Below are 18503 nucleotides of genomic sequence, written 5' to 3'. Positions count from 1 at the left end.
GAAAAAAAAAATGTTATTAAAAGTCGAATGAAACACATATTTACAAACTGACTAGTATATCTATACTTCATTAAACATTTTCATATCCCAGTTCCTCTGGCCGCATGTTGTTGAAATTTTGGTGGCTTCGAACTGGTGGTGATGGCGTTTGTATGCAAGTTTTTACAACGGACTTGCATGGAATATTTTTAAATTAAATTCACTGAACTTAAATTCAAGGAAAACCGAATAAAAAACAATTATAACGTGCAAATCTAATGGAAATTCATTAGATCAGATGTGCTTATATCGTTTCGGGTATTGATTGACCTAAAATTATGTTTATATACTTCATGAAAGTTCTTCAAAAAATGCCAATTTCTTCAAATTAGCGATATTAATATTAATATTATATCTCAAAATTTATACCAGAAGATCACGAGATGATTTAAAAAAAAGCATTACAATTAACGAGAATTTTACTCTTAAGAAAATATTTTTTTTAAGTTTTTGTTTTATTATTTTCTTTAATTTAAAATATATGTTCATTAGCTTCATAGAAAACAATATTGAAGATTTAAAATATGTGTTCTAGGTAAAGAATGTTTATGAACACATTTAGAAAAAAAATCCACTACTTGCCACTGCACCCAAAAACAAAATCTAATACGTTTTTGTATAAAATCTTTGCAATTCTGCAAGATTTAAATAAAAATATATAAATTTCTAGATAAATGCTGTATTTAGGCAAATATACTCTATTACCAATATAACAAATAAAGTATATCACAGATAACAGACATACAGGCTGGAACAAATATTATTCAAAAAGCTGCGTAAATCAAGGTATGTTAGGATACTGACTGTGGCAACCCGTCGTGTGGACATCTAGTCTTTCATGGCGTCATATACGTATACGTACCAGCTGTCATATTTCATCAAACTAATATTGCGCGCCAAAACTATACCAAGCTTCCTACCTGTTCCAGCACGCGGTATCGGTTGTTGTTTATTTTTCATGTACTATGAAACCAACTAGGTAAAAGCTGGGACGGGACTTGCAAAGAGGAAAAAATGTAACTTCATCTGCAACCAGCAAGCGCTGTCACGAATTGTCAGATGCAACCAGCACCTTTTTGTGTGAAAGTATTGGTATCCCTCGAAAAGTATTCCGAATGATTTTATTTTACGAGTACTTTTTCACTTTGAAAAGTATTCTACAAAAGCCGGACAGATTATTATTGAACAGTTATAAATACATGTTTTATTTCCGATAGGAATATCTTTATAAAAATAAGTTTACAAATTCGTAAATTGCAAACACGTTTATTGTGCTCAGAAGATTCTACCCGGGATTTAGGTGAAACACTCAAGGAAACAGTTGAGAATTGATCAATGTGATGAAAAGAAGAACAAGTGTCAAAACAAGGAAAAAGAAAGCCGTCTTTGCAGGTCTCGTTTTAGGGTAAAAGAAGGGGGAGAAGGCGGAGCACTGAATCCCTACCCCGACATGTGCTGGTTCTAAAATGTAAACAACAATGTCCACCTTCTTGTAATGGCGAGGCAATTTTTATTCACACTTTTGTTTTCGATATTTTATTAAAATTAAACACTCAATTATGCAGCAATATAACGATGTGGTATGCTTGAGATACCTGCTTGATTAATGGGACTCGAAAAAGAATTTATTTGCAGTAACTAACCGAATATAAAAATGTTCGTATTAACGATTGCGCCCTAACACTGGTTCTAGGCTTCAATGCAGAGTACACTAGGGATCCTATATTAAGAGATGTGCGAATACTTTTCCAGATGATTTAGCAACGCTGTTACGTTCGTAAACAAACGCTGCCAGCACTTGCCGCAGTGAAAAATGTTTAGGCATGCACATGACTTTACATTCGAAGACACTTTTTGATTATTTTGTCTATCCTCTAGCAGTGCATTTTCGCTAAAATTAAAGAGCAATACGAATGAACACGATATAAGGCATCAACTAGACTACTTTTACTTACGAAAGCAAAACAAATTTTTTATTCGATAAAACTTTTCATAAAATCTATTTCACCAAAATCGCAATACCTTTCGATCTGCAACAATAACGATGTTCATTTGGCTCAGATTTTGACAGTTCTCAATGCTCGGTTGACTCAAGATGGCCGCTTTCGCATATCTCTGAATGTAGGATCCCTAGAGTACACGAGCTTTGTTCGCCAGTGACAGGCGTATGGGGTCCTTGGGTAAAAGAGTCTCGTTTCGGCCGTCATTCATTGTGGTTGGCTTTTGGGCTCTGCTTTTATGCGGTGTTTCGCAAAAGAATAGAACAATAGACCCGGAGCAATGACCGCGGTCGAAACAAATGTATAGTGCACAGTGCAAGGAATGTAATTGTCGCTTAAAAAAGCAAAAAACAAGCAACAAAAGAGAATAGCGATAACTCTTTGTCCTCATCTGCAGAGGATAATGACAATGTTGCGTTCCAGCAGAGAAATTCGGAGACGCATCATGGTAGGAAATCGTACGTACTTTTGACTCCGCAAGACGCTCCGATCGAATAGAGTTCGCCGCCGTACCAAACTGACTATCTATAAAACGCTTACCTACCGGTCTAGTCCTCTACGGACACGAGACCTGGACGATGTTCGTGGAGGACCGACGCGCACTGAGAGTTTTCGTAAGGAAAGTGCTGCGTACCATCTATGGTGGGGAGCAGATGGCGGATGGTACATAAAGGAGGCGTCGTTCACACTGCGAAAATCGGAAGACTGCGGTGGATCGGGCCCGTAGCAAGAATGTCGGACAGAGACCCATTACAGACCCTTGGGAAATACATGAAACAATCGACAAGAAATCGAACAAACAGTTATTGATGAAAACAGTTTGAGTTCAAATATGATCGAATAAGAGTAACAGCGTTAGAGCTTGAGCTTGAGCTTGAGAGCTTGATTGACAGCTCGGTGCTACTCCAGTATGACCAGATCAGCTGTTCTTGCACAGGGAACCAACAGATGTTTGCTTGTGACTAGCACACATCTTCAATGTACAAGTGATCTCATTTGTTAGGTCATACTGGCGCCTGCCACGTCAGAATGCAAGTCAATGTTGGGAAGGGGGAGGAAATGATGATGCAATCACTCGCCCACTGCAAGCCGAATATACCTCTGCACTTGCCACGAGTTCATGCGGAATTTTGTTGGAATTTGTGGGTTAGGATCGAGAGGCAGAGGTTAACGACTAACTAAATAACTTGTAACTAAAATATCTTTTGTCAAAACCCAATCGAAGCGTATTTTTTGTTTACGTATGGATTCATTATCTATTGTTTTAAGCAAAGAACGTTATTCCGATGAATTCAACGAAGAAGAACACGCAAAAAATCACGCAATGATACAAATGGCGAGTCGAATCATAGACGATTTTCTGGGCGTCGGGTGACGTTTGCCTCGCGCTTTATTTGAATCGTGGATGAGATTGAGAATTTGAGTTTTTACCAATACTGCCAACGACCATTCCGGCTAAATGCCTTTTGCCTAAATGCCATTTCCATTTTCGGTCAAGTGTAAGACATTTTCGGGTGGGGAATAGTGATCCATTGTACTTACAACCCAAGATCCATGGGACTCATGGGAGGCATACAATAGCTTCCAATTAATAGCTGAGAAAGTGGTAATAGCATACAAAGCTGAAACGTAGGCCGTTCCAGTTGGAATGTGAAGCCATTAAAGCAGTCAGTAGAAAAAGATTAATTAAAAATTTTGAAGCTTTTCTTGTGGAAATTCTGAAAAATTTTCATTAGAAATTTGGAAGAGTTTTGCGTGGAAATTTTCTGGAATTATCCATGGAAATTTTGGCCAAATTCTAATTCCACGAAAATTTTGCAAACATTTTCATTGGAGAATTCCATTTTTTTTCGTCGAAAATTCAAACTAGAATGCTTGAAAAAACAATTATTAATTTTTGCCTAATTTTTCAGCTTTCCGTCTCAACAGTAAGACATTTTGTGACATTTAAAAATGGTTTATTCAGTAGACGAATTATTTAAAAAAAATGAAATCATTTCTGCGGAATGTGAAGTAAACAAATATAAAGTATCGTAAACGTTCTGCTCATTTTTAATTTTTGACATCATTATGTACACCTAATCAAATAACCATGAGCATGCGTTTTTCAACTTCCACAGCCAACGGATCGAGCATTACACGGAAGACGACAATCTCAAACCGATGATGGCAGTAAGAGTTTCACAATATCAACTTCTAATGTCGAACCTAAATCTTACTGGAAAATGCCACTCGGGTTAGAATCCGAAACATCAGCTGTGCTTAGTCACGAAAAGCATTCAACTAATCAGGTACTCGATGTTTCGAAGTTATACAACCCGTTAGCTTAGCTCAAAGTATTCGACGTCGGCTGATTAAAAAATGTCTCGTTTATGCTAAAAGTATGTTGCAACCACGTGGTCGGTCGTCCCCGTCGATGTCACTAGCTGTGAGGTTGTTCACTGCCATCTAAAGGAGCTGAAAGGAAGACAGTTTCCAAACGGATTGGTTGGCAAACTGGTTGGGCCGCATGCATGGCGATGGATCCGTGGATAGGTCGATCTCAAGACGGCATCAAACCGCTGCTTTCGATTCCACTCCTCACTTTGGTTAGATGGAAATTGTGGTTTAGCAAGATTTGTTTATGCACCAACTCGGAACGGCAAGAACAGAAGCACTCCTGGCCATATCAGGTCTCCGTATGGTACCGAGAATGCCGCGCTGCGCGCCGTCGCGACACTTCGTGTGCGAATGCTTGCTAGCTGACACACATGCTATAGGAAAAGCATTAAGAATGATGATAAATTTATTGAACCGCAGTCTGGGAGTATGCACGGTCTGACTGACTGGCAGACTGGCTGGCTGGTTCTGGTTCTGAGGTTTTATTAACCACGGATGGAAATGAAACCGACAGTAGAAACGTGGCGATGTCGATGGTTGTGTGGCAGTACGACCTGGTTTCAGAGTTTTTAGCTGTTGCAATACAGGCCACCAAAGACGCGGTTTGTAAGACAGAGCCCAATTCACCTTTAAGTTTTGATGACTATTGACTGAGTGATGCTTTTAGTTTGAAACACATCAATAGGTCATATGATAACAAATTTGAGGTCGATCGAAATACATATTTGTAGTGTTAAAATCGAGTGGAGGAACTAAATAGGATAGTGCTAATTCGTCTTCGGGTTATACTTTAACACATTGTGCCACTTGGTTTATAATGAACTGAACCTCTGAGAGTAAAATCGAAAAATGTACGTTTTCCCATATTAATTTCCATACAAACTTTAAACGCAATGCGGAAAGCGAGGAAGCAACCATTCGGGTCCAAATTCTGCACAGTTGCTTAGGACCTCGAAAGGTTTCGATCAGGGACGGGAACGGTTGACATTTCTTTTTATCATTCAATCTGCCACGAAGTAAAAGAAAAACAAAAACACGGCAGCCGCAGTAGCAGCCACGACAAACATTCGCATAATCACAGTGTTTTACTGTACTTAGGGTGTCCCAAAAAAAATCGATGTTCGAAAAGTCATGGTGCTCAACCCTGAAATGAAAGATATACCTGTCTGGATAATTTTTGTAGAACAAACCGAATTTCTAAAAAATCGTTTAGAGGTCGCGCCAGATCAATTTTTGAAAAATGAGCTTTTTTAAGGTAAAAAATCAAATATTAGGTCTTTTGACAATTTTTTTAAGGGTCACCCATTCGTTTTATATTTTTTTATTTTTCTGCGGATCTTTGCCCATATTCTCCATGAATTAGTTTTTGGTATTATGCGTTTTAACAGTCTGCAGAACTTTTTAAATATCGAAAATAACACATTTTTTTGACTAATTTTCAAAGTTATTTCATCCTCACGCAAAAAAAAAAAATTTTCGTTCAGAAAAAAATACATACTAGAAAGAGCTATTTATAAGGAGTATTTTCACAAAAAAATATCCAAGAAATGTTGTTCTGGGGCTGAGATATTGCAGTTTTAGTAAATAGTCAAAAAGTGTACAAATTACGTACTTTTTCTTTACATGTTCTAATTTCATCAAGATTGCGCCAAAAAATTAAAAACAATTCAAAAGCAAATAAATGGGAATATTTTCTAGGTAACATAGCTTTTCTTTCCGATGGAGTTGGTTACCTGAATTACAGGATTTGGTCGGAGTATATGGATGGAGCCAGTTATAAAATGATATCACACCTAACATTTGGTATGTAGCAATATACAATAGAGTGATTCAAATTTTGACTTTCTTGCTCCCCTATGCTTAAACGATGGCATTTGCCATTTTAATAAACGTCCTAAATTTTTAGCTAATTTGGATGTAATTTGACTGAGCACAAGCAGTTTGAAGCTTGTATGAAAATTACTATGAAAACAGTAACTTTTGTAAAAAACCGTTTCCCATCATTGCCGATTAAGCTCTAAAAATGTATGAATACGTTGGCAACATAGAAAATTTAACAAGGGGAAATATCGTCGTTGTTGCTAAACGATTTGATGCTGGCAACAAAAGTTATTAGGGAAATACTGAATTGTAGGAAATTCAATTTAACACGTAAAAGAATAACATCAATATCAATAATGAGCATTTCTGTTTTCTTTATAATTTTGCTCACAAAAGTCAGATTGCTTCGCAACAACAACTGACTTTCAGCTTAGGATCTATTCTATGATGGCGATGCGTTAAATATATTCAAATAGATTCTGGGCTGCTTCACGGAACGATCCTTTACATAAGTGGCAATTCTCATAGTAATTTTCATACAACCTTCAAACTGCACGTGCACAACCAAATTACATCCAAATCAGCTAAAAATTTGGGAGGACTATTAAAATAACAAAAACAATCGTTTAAGGATAGGGGAGCGAAAAAGTCAAAATCTGAATCACTCTAATATACAAGTAATCAGGTTAACTATGATCTCTTTATTAGTTTTGATTCAATCATAGGATGCTTTTCTCGGTATATGAAAAACAAGGCAGGCTCAGCACGTACGTAAACATTCAGTTTGAACGTAAACATGTGTCGTCACTACTATCTTCGCACAAGCTGAACTGAGACGATGCTCTACGATTTCAGCATGCTTACTTTTGTACTCTAACATACAGTATTGGACAAAACATTTGCAATCAGTCAATCCCAATCATGAAACTCTACATTGAAGGTTTATAAAAAGTGAAGAAAAATGTTTTTTAGTTTGTAGAAACAGCACTTTTCATGTTTATTATAATAAACAAAAAATCCTCATTCTTAAATAACAATTCATGAAAAAAATTAAAAAAAAAAACAAAAATTCAATATTTTCCTCCTGGACAAAACAAGTGCAACTTCGCGTGTTGTTTACCAAATTCAGTTTCGATTTTAATATTTCGTAGCGAATCCTTTATTTTCAATTACGGCCTTGCATCTGCGAGGCATAGACTCGATCAGGTGGTCAATGAAGTTTTGTGGAATTGCTGCCCAAGCCTTTTGAATTTGTACAAACAACTGATCCTTATTTCGCACACCTTCACGATCAATTCGCTGATTCACGATCTCCCACAGGTTCTCGATAGGGTTCAGATCCGGAGATTGGGGCGGCCAGTCCATCACAATTATTTGGTTATCCTTAAACCACTGTTTGACCACTTTGGCGGTGTGCTTGGGGTCGTTATCTTGTTGGAATATCCATTTTAATGGCATATTCCATTCAGCATAAGGCAGCATAACATCTTTCAGGATGTTATTGTACACGAAACGGTCCATGATTCCATCGATTTGATGAATTGGACCAAGGCCATTTGCAGAAAAACTTCCCCAGACCATCACGTTGCCTCCGCCATGCTTCACCGTCTTCTGGCAGTACCGTGAATCTAAGCGTTTTCCAGTCGGTCGACGTACACGGCAAATCCCGTCGCTTCCGAAGATATTGAATTTCGATTCATCACTGAACAGAACCGTCCGCCATTTCTGCACATCCCAGCCAATATGAGATTGAGCAAACAGGAGTCGTTTCTTCTGGTTCCTAAGTGAAATCAGAGGTTTTTTCGAAGGGCGTCGAGAGAATAATCCGGCTTCAACGGCACGTCGTCTGATTGTCCGGTCCGATACAGATAACTGTAAATCCGTTTGTACCTTGAAGGAAGATTTAAAAGGATCCTTCTTAATACATCTGGTGATCATAGAGTCCTCTCTTGACGTGGTGGACCGTGGTCTTCCACCTCTATTGTCCACAGAAATCTTCCCAGTTGAACGAAATTTTGAGCATAGTCTTGAAACGGTCCATTTATTGAGCTGGTATTTGTCGCAAATCGTTTTTTGTGACATTCCGCTCTTGTAATCATCGATTACTTTCTTTCGTAATTCCAATCCAAGGCTGTCAGGAGCCATTTTGGTGCCTAATAACATAAATATATGGAAAACATGAGTATTGACCTTTCTCAATGTCTATCATGTAATATTTACCTTGTTATGGTACAATAACGCAAGTAAGATCACTTTTGTCAACAAACGAATCCTTTTCCCCCTTTTTTTAGCACTTCTATAGAAATAAGTCCAAGAAAGCGAGAAGTTGCACTTGTTTTGACCAACGCAAAATGGCTCTTGTCAACAAAACACTGCCGGTGAACTGTCAGTTGACAGCTGATTGCTGCAATAATCATGTAGCATACATCTAGACTCCTGAACCGTCAACTGCAGTAACTTGCTCGATTTCGATTTAGAAGCATTGAAGTTTACTGATGCTTTTTATGATTGCTCGATTTGAGTTGCACATGTTTTTTCCAATACTGTATGGCGATTAAATATGCGTCACTCTTGAAGTGTCATTTTCCCGTTTTTACTTTACGTTTATTCCGTTTTTACTTTTCCAATATCTCAAGTGAACTCATGGAAAAGCTGTCGAACTGATACGACGAAAAAAATTGTTTGACTGTCATATGACATAAAAAGCATCACGGTATACAGACAACAAGGTAGGCTCGTAAGAAAAGTGACACGTCAAGAGTGATGCATATTTTAACGCCACATGTTAGAGTACAAAAGTACGCATGCGGAGACCGTAGAGCATCGTCTCAGTTCAGCTTGTGCGAAGATAGTAGTGACGACACATGTTTACGTTCAAACTGAATGTTTACATACGTGCTGAGCCTGCCTTGTTTTTGTATACCGTGAAAAGCATCTTATTATTGAATCAAAACTAATGAAGAGATCATAGTAAACCTGATTACTTGTACACACTTAACTCATTTCACCGTATTCGGTAAATTTTACCGAAATCTCAACAGCAGAACTGTTCGGTAATTGATTTTACAGATTTTTTGTAATTTTTTCCATTGCTCAACTGTCAAAATCACCGAAAATCAGTTAAATTATTTACCGAACAGTTCTGCTGTTGAGATTTCGGTAAAATTTTACCGAATTCGGCGATTTATTTTAAGTGTGTATATTGCTACATATTATTATGCATCTCGAGATAAAATAGAATACTGCGGCTTCCTGCTGCTTGCTTCTCAGGTAATCGCAACGGTCACTAAACACAACAGAGTCGATAAAAATCTCACCCACCGTATGCACTTGCCATGATAAACACTCTCCATGTACTCAGTGACTCCGGTTGCCTCTCACTAATACAATCGAACGCTGCTGTCATTTCGCGAAAAGCACGTGGTTTTGTTTTGAGCGGGAAAATTCTGCCTATCTTTTAACACGGCGGCTATCTTGACGATTACCTTCGCAGTCGAGCCTGCGAGTGTAAGACCGCCGCAGCATTCTAGAAAAAGATAAGCGCGACAATAACTGTTGGGTGTGATATCATTTTATAACTGGCTCCATCCATATACTCCGACCAAATCCTGTAATTCACGTAACCAACTCCATCGGAAAGAAAATCTATTTTACCTAGAAATTATTCCCATTTATTTTCTTTTGAATTGTTTTCAATTTTAATTAAAATATTGGCACAATCTTGATGAAATTATAACATGTAAAGAAAAAGTACTGTACAAGTACACTTTTTGACTATTTACTAAAACAGTAATATCTCAGCCCCAGAACAACATTTCTTGGATCTTTTTTTATGAAAATACTCCTTATAAATAGCACTTTCTAGTATGTATTTTTTCCTAAACGAAAAAAAAAAAAAAAAAAAAATTTGAGAGTTTTTTGGCTACACTGCCACGCGACGGTCGTTCTAGTTTTCAGTTCCGCAAAATACATAAATTGTAGTGAATTACTTAAATTAAAATTCGGGTGAAACGTGTAGATTCATTGAGAAGTGTATAATATTAATACATATTGTGCAGATCAGTGATAAAATTGAGTGCTCGGCCGCATAATAGTGTTTTTTTCTTATGCATGATCGTACTTGTTTTTTTTCCTACATCTACTTTCGGAAAAAGTATGTCAGTGTTGGCAGAATGGCAACCGAACAAAAAATTTCGTGCTTTAAAGATGTGAAAAACGGTGTGCATTCAATCATATCCGAAATTGAATATTGTACGCGAAGATGGAAGAGGAAATCTGTTATATAAAACGGGTGTATGTTCAAGTCCAAGAGGAAAATCAGCAAGGAAGAGGAGAAAGCAAAAAATCCCGGTGAGATTATTCCATGATTATTCTATTATTCCATGTATCCCTATGTTGTAGCAAAAAAAAGTTTTTCTCCAATTGTCTCTAAATTCCTGAACATTATCCTTTTTACAATTCGTTTAGATATTGCTCTTAACATAATATAAACACCGCCCCACAAGATGCTGAGTCAGTAATAAACATAAGCTATACTGGCAACTGCATTGCTTTTTTGTTCCATTTCAAAGCGTCCCAGTTCCTAAAGTTCTGCCAAAGTGTGGTTGTTTTTCAGTTTTCCCAACAGATGGCTACAAAATAAAAAAAAGCTTTGGAAAAAGTAGTACAAAGCAGGAACTTGCTTTACACGCTCATTTTGATTTTACTCACCGGTGAGTGGTTTTTTATTGCTGTCTCTTTTTTCCCACAGAGATTTTGCTCACTTTTTGAAAAAAGGTGAGTAGAGTTTCTGTGGGGGGAAGGGAGACGGCGATACAAGGCTACTCACTATTGAGTGGAAAAATGAGCGTGTAGGAAGGAGCATACATAAACGATTGAAACTATTCTTCTTAGGTTTTACCTCCGATTTTTGAGATATATGTTTATGTCCAATACTTCGATCTTGAGTTTCAGTACCAATCTGCGCTTAGGAGCACAATCTGGAGTGTTGTTCAGTGCTAAGCTATAGGAAGGAAAAATAGGGATAGTTTATTCAGAGATGTGCGAAACTTAAAAAATACGCTGAAAACATTAGCCTCCTTTACATATACTATTCATAACAATTATAACATTCGTTCTTTCAACGCAAGATACTTTCAATCTTCATTTTCAGGCTCATGGTTCTGTTACGATATATATTTGATATGGATTATTGTTACAGGTCAAACTCGATTTCTAAGTTTCTTTTCAGAAGCATATCTAATTAAACTTTCCAGATCCATTTGTTTTAGTGAGTTTGTTTGCTTACTATGCTTCAACGTTATAGTTTATCTCAGATATTTATGTTGATGTCTATTAAATACTGTAAAAATATTCTACCAGTAACGCTGTGTATCTTACGGGGTATGATCTACCACGGTCACAATACTAGCTTCAGCAAAGCTTGACCCAACGAATACATTATCAATATCCAGCTCTGTGGTACTCATGAGGATGTCGCTGAGGCGAGGGTCTTTAAGTGCCGCATCAACATTACTCTTCTCCCCTAGTTACGGTATAGGAGGACGAAGCCAGTAATAGTCATTCACTCTACTGTTCCTTTTGTTTGACTTTTAGGACAACAATCACCTTGATTTATGATAACAGTCTGGACGAAGATTTCTTTTTAAAGCATACATAAATATCACTTTAGGATCCTATCTTCGAAATATACCGTAATAATGTTATGCTTTTATATTTTCATATGTGCTTATTTTTTATATCCTCGTATATTCTGTATTTTCATATTTTTTAAATTTCAATTGCAATTTAATTTAATATTTCTATATTTCAATGTTTTCATATTTTCGTACTTCTGAATATTCCAATATTTTTATATTCTCAAATTTTTACATCGCTGTATCTTAGTGTTTTCAAATTATTATATTTTCGTATTTTCAAATATTAAATTGTTTTTGATATTAAATTTTCGTTATTTTCATATAATCATGTTTCCATACTAATTAATTCTCATATTTTACCATGTTCACATATTCTGGTACATTCATATTTCATATATTTTCTGATTTCTATATATTCATATTTTAATATTTACATATTTTTACATTTTTAATGTTTTATTCTTATATTTAATTATTTTCATATTTTCATATTTTATTTTATTTTTACATGCTTTCATATTCTCAGGTTTTATTATTTTATTTTGTTCATATTTTTGTTTTGAAGTGTTTTTTACATGTTTATATTTTCATATTTATTAATCTTTTTTCGATGGAATTTGACTTTTTCATTTTTATTATATTTCATATCTACATATCTTCATGATTTTATTTACATGTTTTTTTTTGACATTCATATCTTTAATTGCGTTTACATTTTTGTTATAATTGTTCTTGTTTATATACACTAATATTTTCGAATTTTCATATTTTAATGTTTTTCTATTGTCATCATGTTGTATTTTAATATTTTCGTTTTTTCGTGTTTTACATGTTTTATGCTTATTTTTTCATATATTTATTTTTTCATACTCTCATATTTATTATATTTTCAAACTTTCATGTTCTTTCATGCCAGGTATACAACTCCTTCTGTATAGGAAAATATAATAATCCCAAGTACCAATTTGCGACAATATACAGAAGCCACCCACGATTTGTACAATCACTTATGCTATGCTTTATCACATTATGATGCTTTTATATTTTTATATTTTCATTTTCTTTTTTCATGGTATTATATTTTCATATTGTCATAATTTCTAATATTTAATTTTTTTAAATATATTAATATATATATATACATTTTTTTTATTTTGACTTTCTTATATCTTTATACTTTCATGTTGTTATAATTAACTTTGCATATTTACATATTTATATATTTTCATGTTTCCGTTTGTTTTTTTGTATTCTTATATTTTTATTACTTATATAAGACATATAAGACGAGTTTGTGCGGTCCCGTTGGGTTTCGCCACTTGATTGTGTCTTGGCGGATGCGTGTTTCGGCCTCAGCGGTGGGGCCGTCTTCGGTGTCTCGTACTTGACTCGACTTTCGACAAGTCGAGTCAAGTGCGAGACGCTGGGGACGGCTTTGCTGTTGGGGTCGGGGTACGTGTCTGTCGGGATACGGTTGAGTGGTGGAATTCAGTGGGATTGTGCAGGCTCGTCTTATGACAAGTGAAGACATTCCACTAAAAAGCTCAAAATAATTTTCTTAACAATATTTTTATTATTTATTTTTTTATACTTTCATATTTCCATGTTATATAGTTTTGTGTTTTAATATTTTTATATTATCTTATTTTTAGATTTTCATATTGTCATATTTTCAAAATTTTATTCTTTAATATCAATTTTTATATTTTCAAATTTTCAATTTTTTCATATTCTCATGCTTTTATGTTTGTTTGTACTCATATTTTTGTATCTTAATTTCTTAATTTCATGTTTTCATATTTTTTTTTCATGTAGCAATTTTTATTCTTCTATTACATTATATTTTTATGTTTCTTATTTTCATATTATAAAATTATCATATTTTCATGCTTTTATATATTTATATTATTGTACAGTCAAACCTCCATGAGTCGATATTGAAGGGACCGTCGACTCATAGAAATATCGAGATGTGGAATAGAAAATCCTTGGAAAGCTCTTTGGAGGGACCATCACAGTAACCCAGAAAATATTTTTTAGTATGGAATAATTTGCTTCCATGAGTCGATATCGAGTCATAGAACATCGACTCATGGAGGTTTGACTATATTATGTACCTTCATATTTCCATGATTTGACATTTTCATAGCCCACTACAAACATCCCAGGAAGGAAAGCTTCCAACCTGCCATGTAACCTTTATGCAGATGACGTCCCGGCACATGACCTGCTATCTGATACTAAACATTCAAAACAATAATTAAATTCTTTACAATTTCCAGCTTCTTCTACAAGAGATGTACATCCCGAGTTAACTTCGGCTCCTAGTTGATGTTATATTCTACAAATATATATAATATTTTCCCCTGATGAAGACACCATCCCCGTGTCGAAACGTCGGATAAATAAACATCTTGTTTCAATAATTCAAGACTGCGTAGCCGTCCTTAAAATCGAAATAAAAATATACAGTCGATTTCTCAATAGTTCATAAAATTTGATATAATCTTTTATTATAATGTTATACATTTCACTACATATTTATATACAACTACCAAAATAAGAACTTAAAAAGAACGCGGTGCGTATGGTACGGTATGTCCACGCATCCTTCAACCCCTGTAGATTCGTGATATGTATCATGTTGAAGTGACTACTTAAACACGATACATTTCGAAGAATCATCTCTGCGGCAAACACAACGCAGTGGGCCTGGCCGCTTTGAAGTTTATGTCATACCACTGGTATGCTATGAGCCTCAATATTGACAAGAAAAATTATTGGGCGTCATCTAACTCAATGATTTTCCAGGATGCTTTCTTTGTACTGGCTGCGTTTGTGTTCGATTAGATTAGATTAGATTAGATTAGAACGAAAAAAAAAAATTGTTTGAGGTTGAAATAACTTTGAAAATTAGTCAAAAAATGTGTTATTTTCGATATTTAAAAAGTTCTGCAGACTGTAAAAATGCATAATACCAAAAACTAATTCATGGAGAATATGGGCAACGACCCACAGAAAAATAAAAAAATATAAAACGAATGGGTGACCCTTGAAAAAAATTGTCAAAGGACCCAATTTTTGATTTTTTACCTTAAAAAAGCTCATTTTTTAAAAATTGATCTGGCGCGACCTCTAAACGATTTTTTAGAAATTCGGTTTGTTCTACAAAAATTATCCAGACAGATATATCTTTCATTTCAGGGTTGAGCACCATGACTTTTCGAACATCAATTTTTCTTGGGACACCCTACTGTACATTTCCCAATTTCCCAACACTGACAACGATGCCCCACTCCACTGCATACAGACATTACCTCAATTTGTTAAGCTGAATCTTTTGTTGTACAACACTATGGGCTATATAGAAGAACCGGATGAATGCTGTCATCAAAGAAAAAGTAGAATCACAAAAATTTACCACGGCAAGGAATAGCAAATGGAATTTAAAATATTTTTTGAAATTACGAGCTGATTTTTTTAAATGGTTTATAACACAAGCCTAAGCATCAAAAATAGTCTCTTTTCCGGGATCAATTCGAGAAAAAAATATTATCATTTACAATCAAATAAACATCCTATGTAGAATCAGGGAGTCAGGGAGTTTTGATTAAGAAGAGGATTCTGACAAATTATTTTCTTCGCATGGTTGACATGCCTATTACAGACTACTCCGGTATCTTTATTCTGCAGATGCAATTGTTTCTTCTTTTAGTTTGTTTGTTCTTTTTGACTAAGTTTTTAACAACAACTGTGTCCCCAACATCAATGTTTGCCATCTTACCCCGTCGTTTCTTATTTGTGTAATTTCTTCCCTTTTCCTTGGCTAATTTATCATTTCCCATTGCTTGATTAACGTTTACTTTTCTCTGATTTTCTGGAATTTTGTCACGTATATTCCAGCCGAGCATAAGTTCAGATGGTGAATAGTTCGTAATTGTGTGTGGTGTAGTACGATAGGTGTGTAAGAAATCTTGTAAGTCTGTTATCCCATTGTGACACTGATCCGAATTGTTTTGAGTAATGTGCGGTTTTGCCTTTCAACTTATCCATTTTGGAATAGGGTATATGGTACCGTGTGGTTTATGGTTATCCCGTTCAAGCGACAACAAATTGAGAATTCTTCTGAAGAAAATGGCTGTCCATTGTCACAAACAAGGTTTTCAGGGTAACCGAATCTTGCAAAAACGCAGTTTAGTCACTGTATTCTTTGCTGTCATTGATGTGACGGTTACTGTTTCAAGATATCTTGGAAAATAATCCGTGATTACTAGAAGATGCAGTCCGTCTATAACTTCAGTGAAATCAACTGCTCCCTTTTCCCATGGCCTGTTAGGTACTTCTATCCTTGATATTGGTTCAGGGTTTGGCTCTGACACTAATACACATTCTGTACAGTCTTGAACAAAGCTATCTACCATTTGATTAATGCGAGTCCACCATACTTTTGATCTCAATATTCGTTCCATAGATGATGCACCCAAGTGAGGGTTGTGTGCAAGCTGTAAAATACGGTTCTGTGAAATCCTTGGTATCACGATTCATTGGTCCTTCAGAAGTAAGCTACCGTCGCTAGTCAGACCATTACTTATCTTCCTATTTCTATGTAAAGTCTTGATAACCATTTAATTAGTTCTTGCAGTTCTATGTCCATTTTTGTGGCAGCGATTATTTCATCGACGGTTATTGAAATCGGGCACGAATTGGTAGCTACAGCTCTGATGATTCTTTCCGATTCCTCATGGAAACAATTTCCTCTGTCTGTCTTCAATTCGTGGTGAAGGCTTTAATCTATCTCCAAAAATGGCAACCAATGGCTTATGATTGGTGACCAACCAAAAATATTTTCCGTATATATAATAATGTAACTTTTCGCTTGCCCATACGAGTGCTAGGACTTCGGGGTTCCAATTAATTGGTCTAGCGAAGCAAAATATTTAGGACTTCTGCTAGATTAAAGCCAAATGTAACCAATATATTAAGTGTCTATATCCACTTATAAACAGAAAATCAAAACTTTGTCCTAAGAACAAACTTTTGATTTACAAACAAATTTTTAGACCAGTCATGTTGTATGCTATTTATACCAGTCATGTTGTTGTATGCTTATATTGACAAGTTCCTGCAATACCAGAAAGAAGGCATATCAGAGGATTCAGAGAATTTTGAAAATGATTCGGAAGTTGCCTCCGTGTAGAGGTGTGCGCCGGTCCGAAAATCGATGGCGGCGGCGTTTGTCAGAATTTTGGTCGACGGCGGCGGCGGCGGCGTGAATCGGCGTGGTGATTTTTTTATAACGTTCTCGAAGATTTTTTTTTCATTTTTTCGGGATATTTTCAACGCATCAACGGGAGCATCTTTTTCAAAATATTCATTATTGGAAATTATTTTCGAATTTTCCACAGGAACTGCATGACAAACTTTTCAGAATTTTGTACTCCAGAATACTCAACAAAATATTTTACACTAACATTTTTCGGAACATCCACGGGGAGCTCTAAGGAGTTTTTACGGGAAACTCGCTGGAGTTTTCACAAGAAATTTCCCACAAGTTTTTTTTTAAAATGAAAAAAAAAAAACGATTTCAATGGAAATTGTTAGGAGTTTTCATATGAAATTTATTCTAATTGGCACACGATTTTTTTTTAAATTGCCGTGAAAAGTTCTTCGGAATTTTCCAGAATTTCCACTGGAAACCTGAAAAAATGCTGGAATTATCAGATAATTTCTGACATAATCAGGGAACTTCCAAACATGAAAAAAAATAACAAATTTAAGAATTGAACACGTATGGATCGTTGTTCCGATTTATGCACAAAAAAACGTTTATCCAGCTTAAAGCTACCTAAAGAGAGCTAAACATTTAATCGGAAAATCAAGTAATTTTTGCTTGTAAAATCTTCTGAGAATTCGCTAGAATATTCTTCATGAATGTATTAAAAAATATATAATAGGGGAACTGTTCCGTTTTCCATCTCAATGAAAATATATTAATCTCATCGCAAAACAAAGAAATACAGCACCAAATAATCGTCGACCAAATAACTTTGGACTAGATGGACTTTGGTCAAATGATGTGCTTGGTCAAACTACATATTCGGCCTAACAACTTTCGGCCAAATTACTTTCTGCCAAATGACAAAAATTCTATTTCAGCGAGAAATTCTTCAGAATTTCCACTCACAGTTTTTCTTAGTTTTTACGGAGAGGTTTTCGGAATTTTAACGGTAATTCTCAAGGAAATCATTGGTATTTTCACGAAAAATTCTCTGGGGTTTCAACAAGATGATGTGGAGATCATTCGGAAAATTCTACGGAAATTCGTCTGAATCTTCGAAATTTCCACGAAAAATTCTGCGGACTTCTTCAAATTTGAGTCGGCGTGGAAAAATATAGATCAGCGACGTGACAAAATTTTTAACGGCGGCGCGCCGATGCAAAAATGCGGCGGCGGCAAGCCAAAAACTGTCGGCGGCGGTGGCGTGGCGCTGCGGCGCACACCTCTACCTCCGTGGTATACTGCCGCTAACCGCAAGTCGAGCACATCTGTATATAGAGGCCCATATACAGATGTGTTCGACTTGCGGTTAGCGGCAGTATAGTACCAATGAACTTCATAGAATTT

The 18503-nt window shown here is 35.7% G+C and overlaps 1 protein-coding gene across 3 annotated transcripts in view; it reads left to right on the top strand.

Moving 5' to 3' along the window:
• LOC134212202 (ATP-binding cassette sub-family G member 1) overlaps nt 1-18503 on the top strand; it is a 220071-nt gene that overhangs the window by 148516 nt on the left and 53052 nt on the right. The window contains exon 1 of one of the 3 annotated variants that reach the window (XM_062689847.1): nt 10378-10589. The exons of the other annotated variants lie outside the window; for them this stretch is intronic. Within the exon in view, the coding sequence (XP_062545831.1) occupies nt 10535-10589 (55 nt within the window). The 5' untranslated portion in view covers nt 10378-10534. Of the gene's footprint in view, nt 1-10377; nt 10590-18503 lie in introns of those variants that run through there. 3 annotated transcript variants of the gene reach the window in all.

Source organism: Armigeres subalbatus, chromosome 2 (genome assembly GCF_024139115.2).
Source record: "Armigeres subalbatus isolate Guangzhou_Male chromosome 2, GZ_Asu_2, whole genome shotgun sequence".
NCBI classification, from domain to species: domain Eukaryota; kingdom Metazoa; phylum Arthropoda; class Insecta; order Diptera; family Culicidae; genus Armigeres; species Armigeres subalbatus.
The sequence above is the reverse complement of the archived record's forward strand: the minus strand, read 5'-3'. Positions and strand labels throughout refer to the sequence as shown.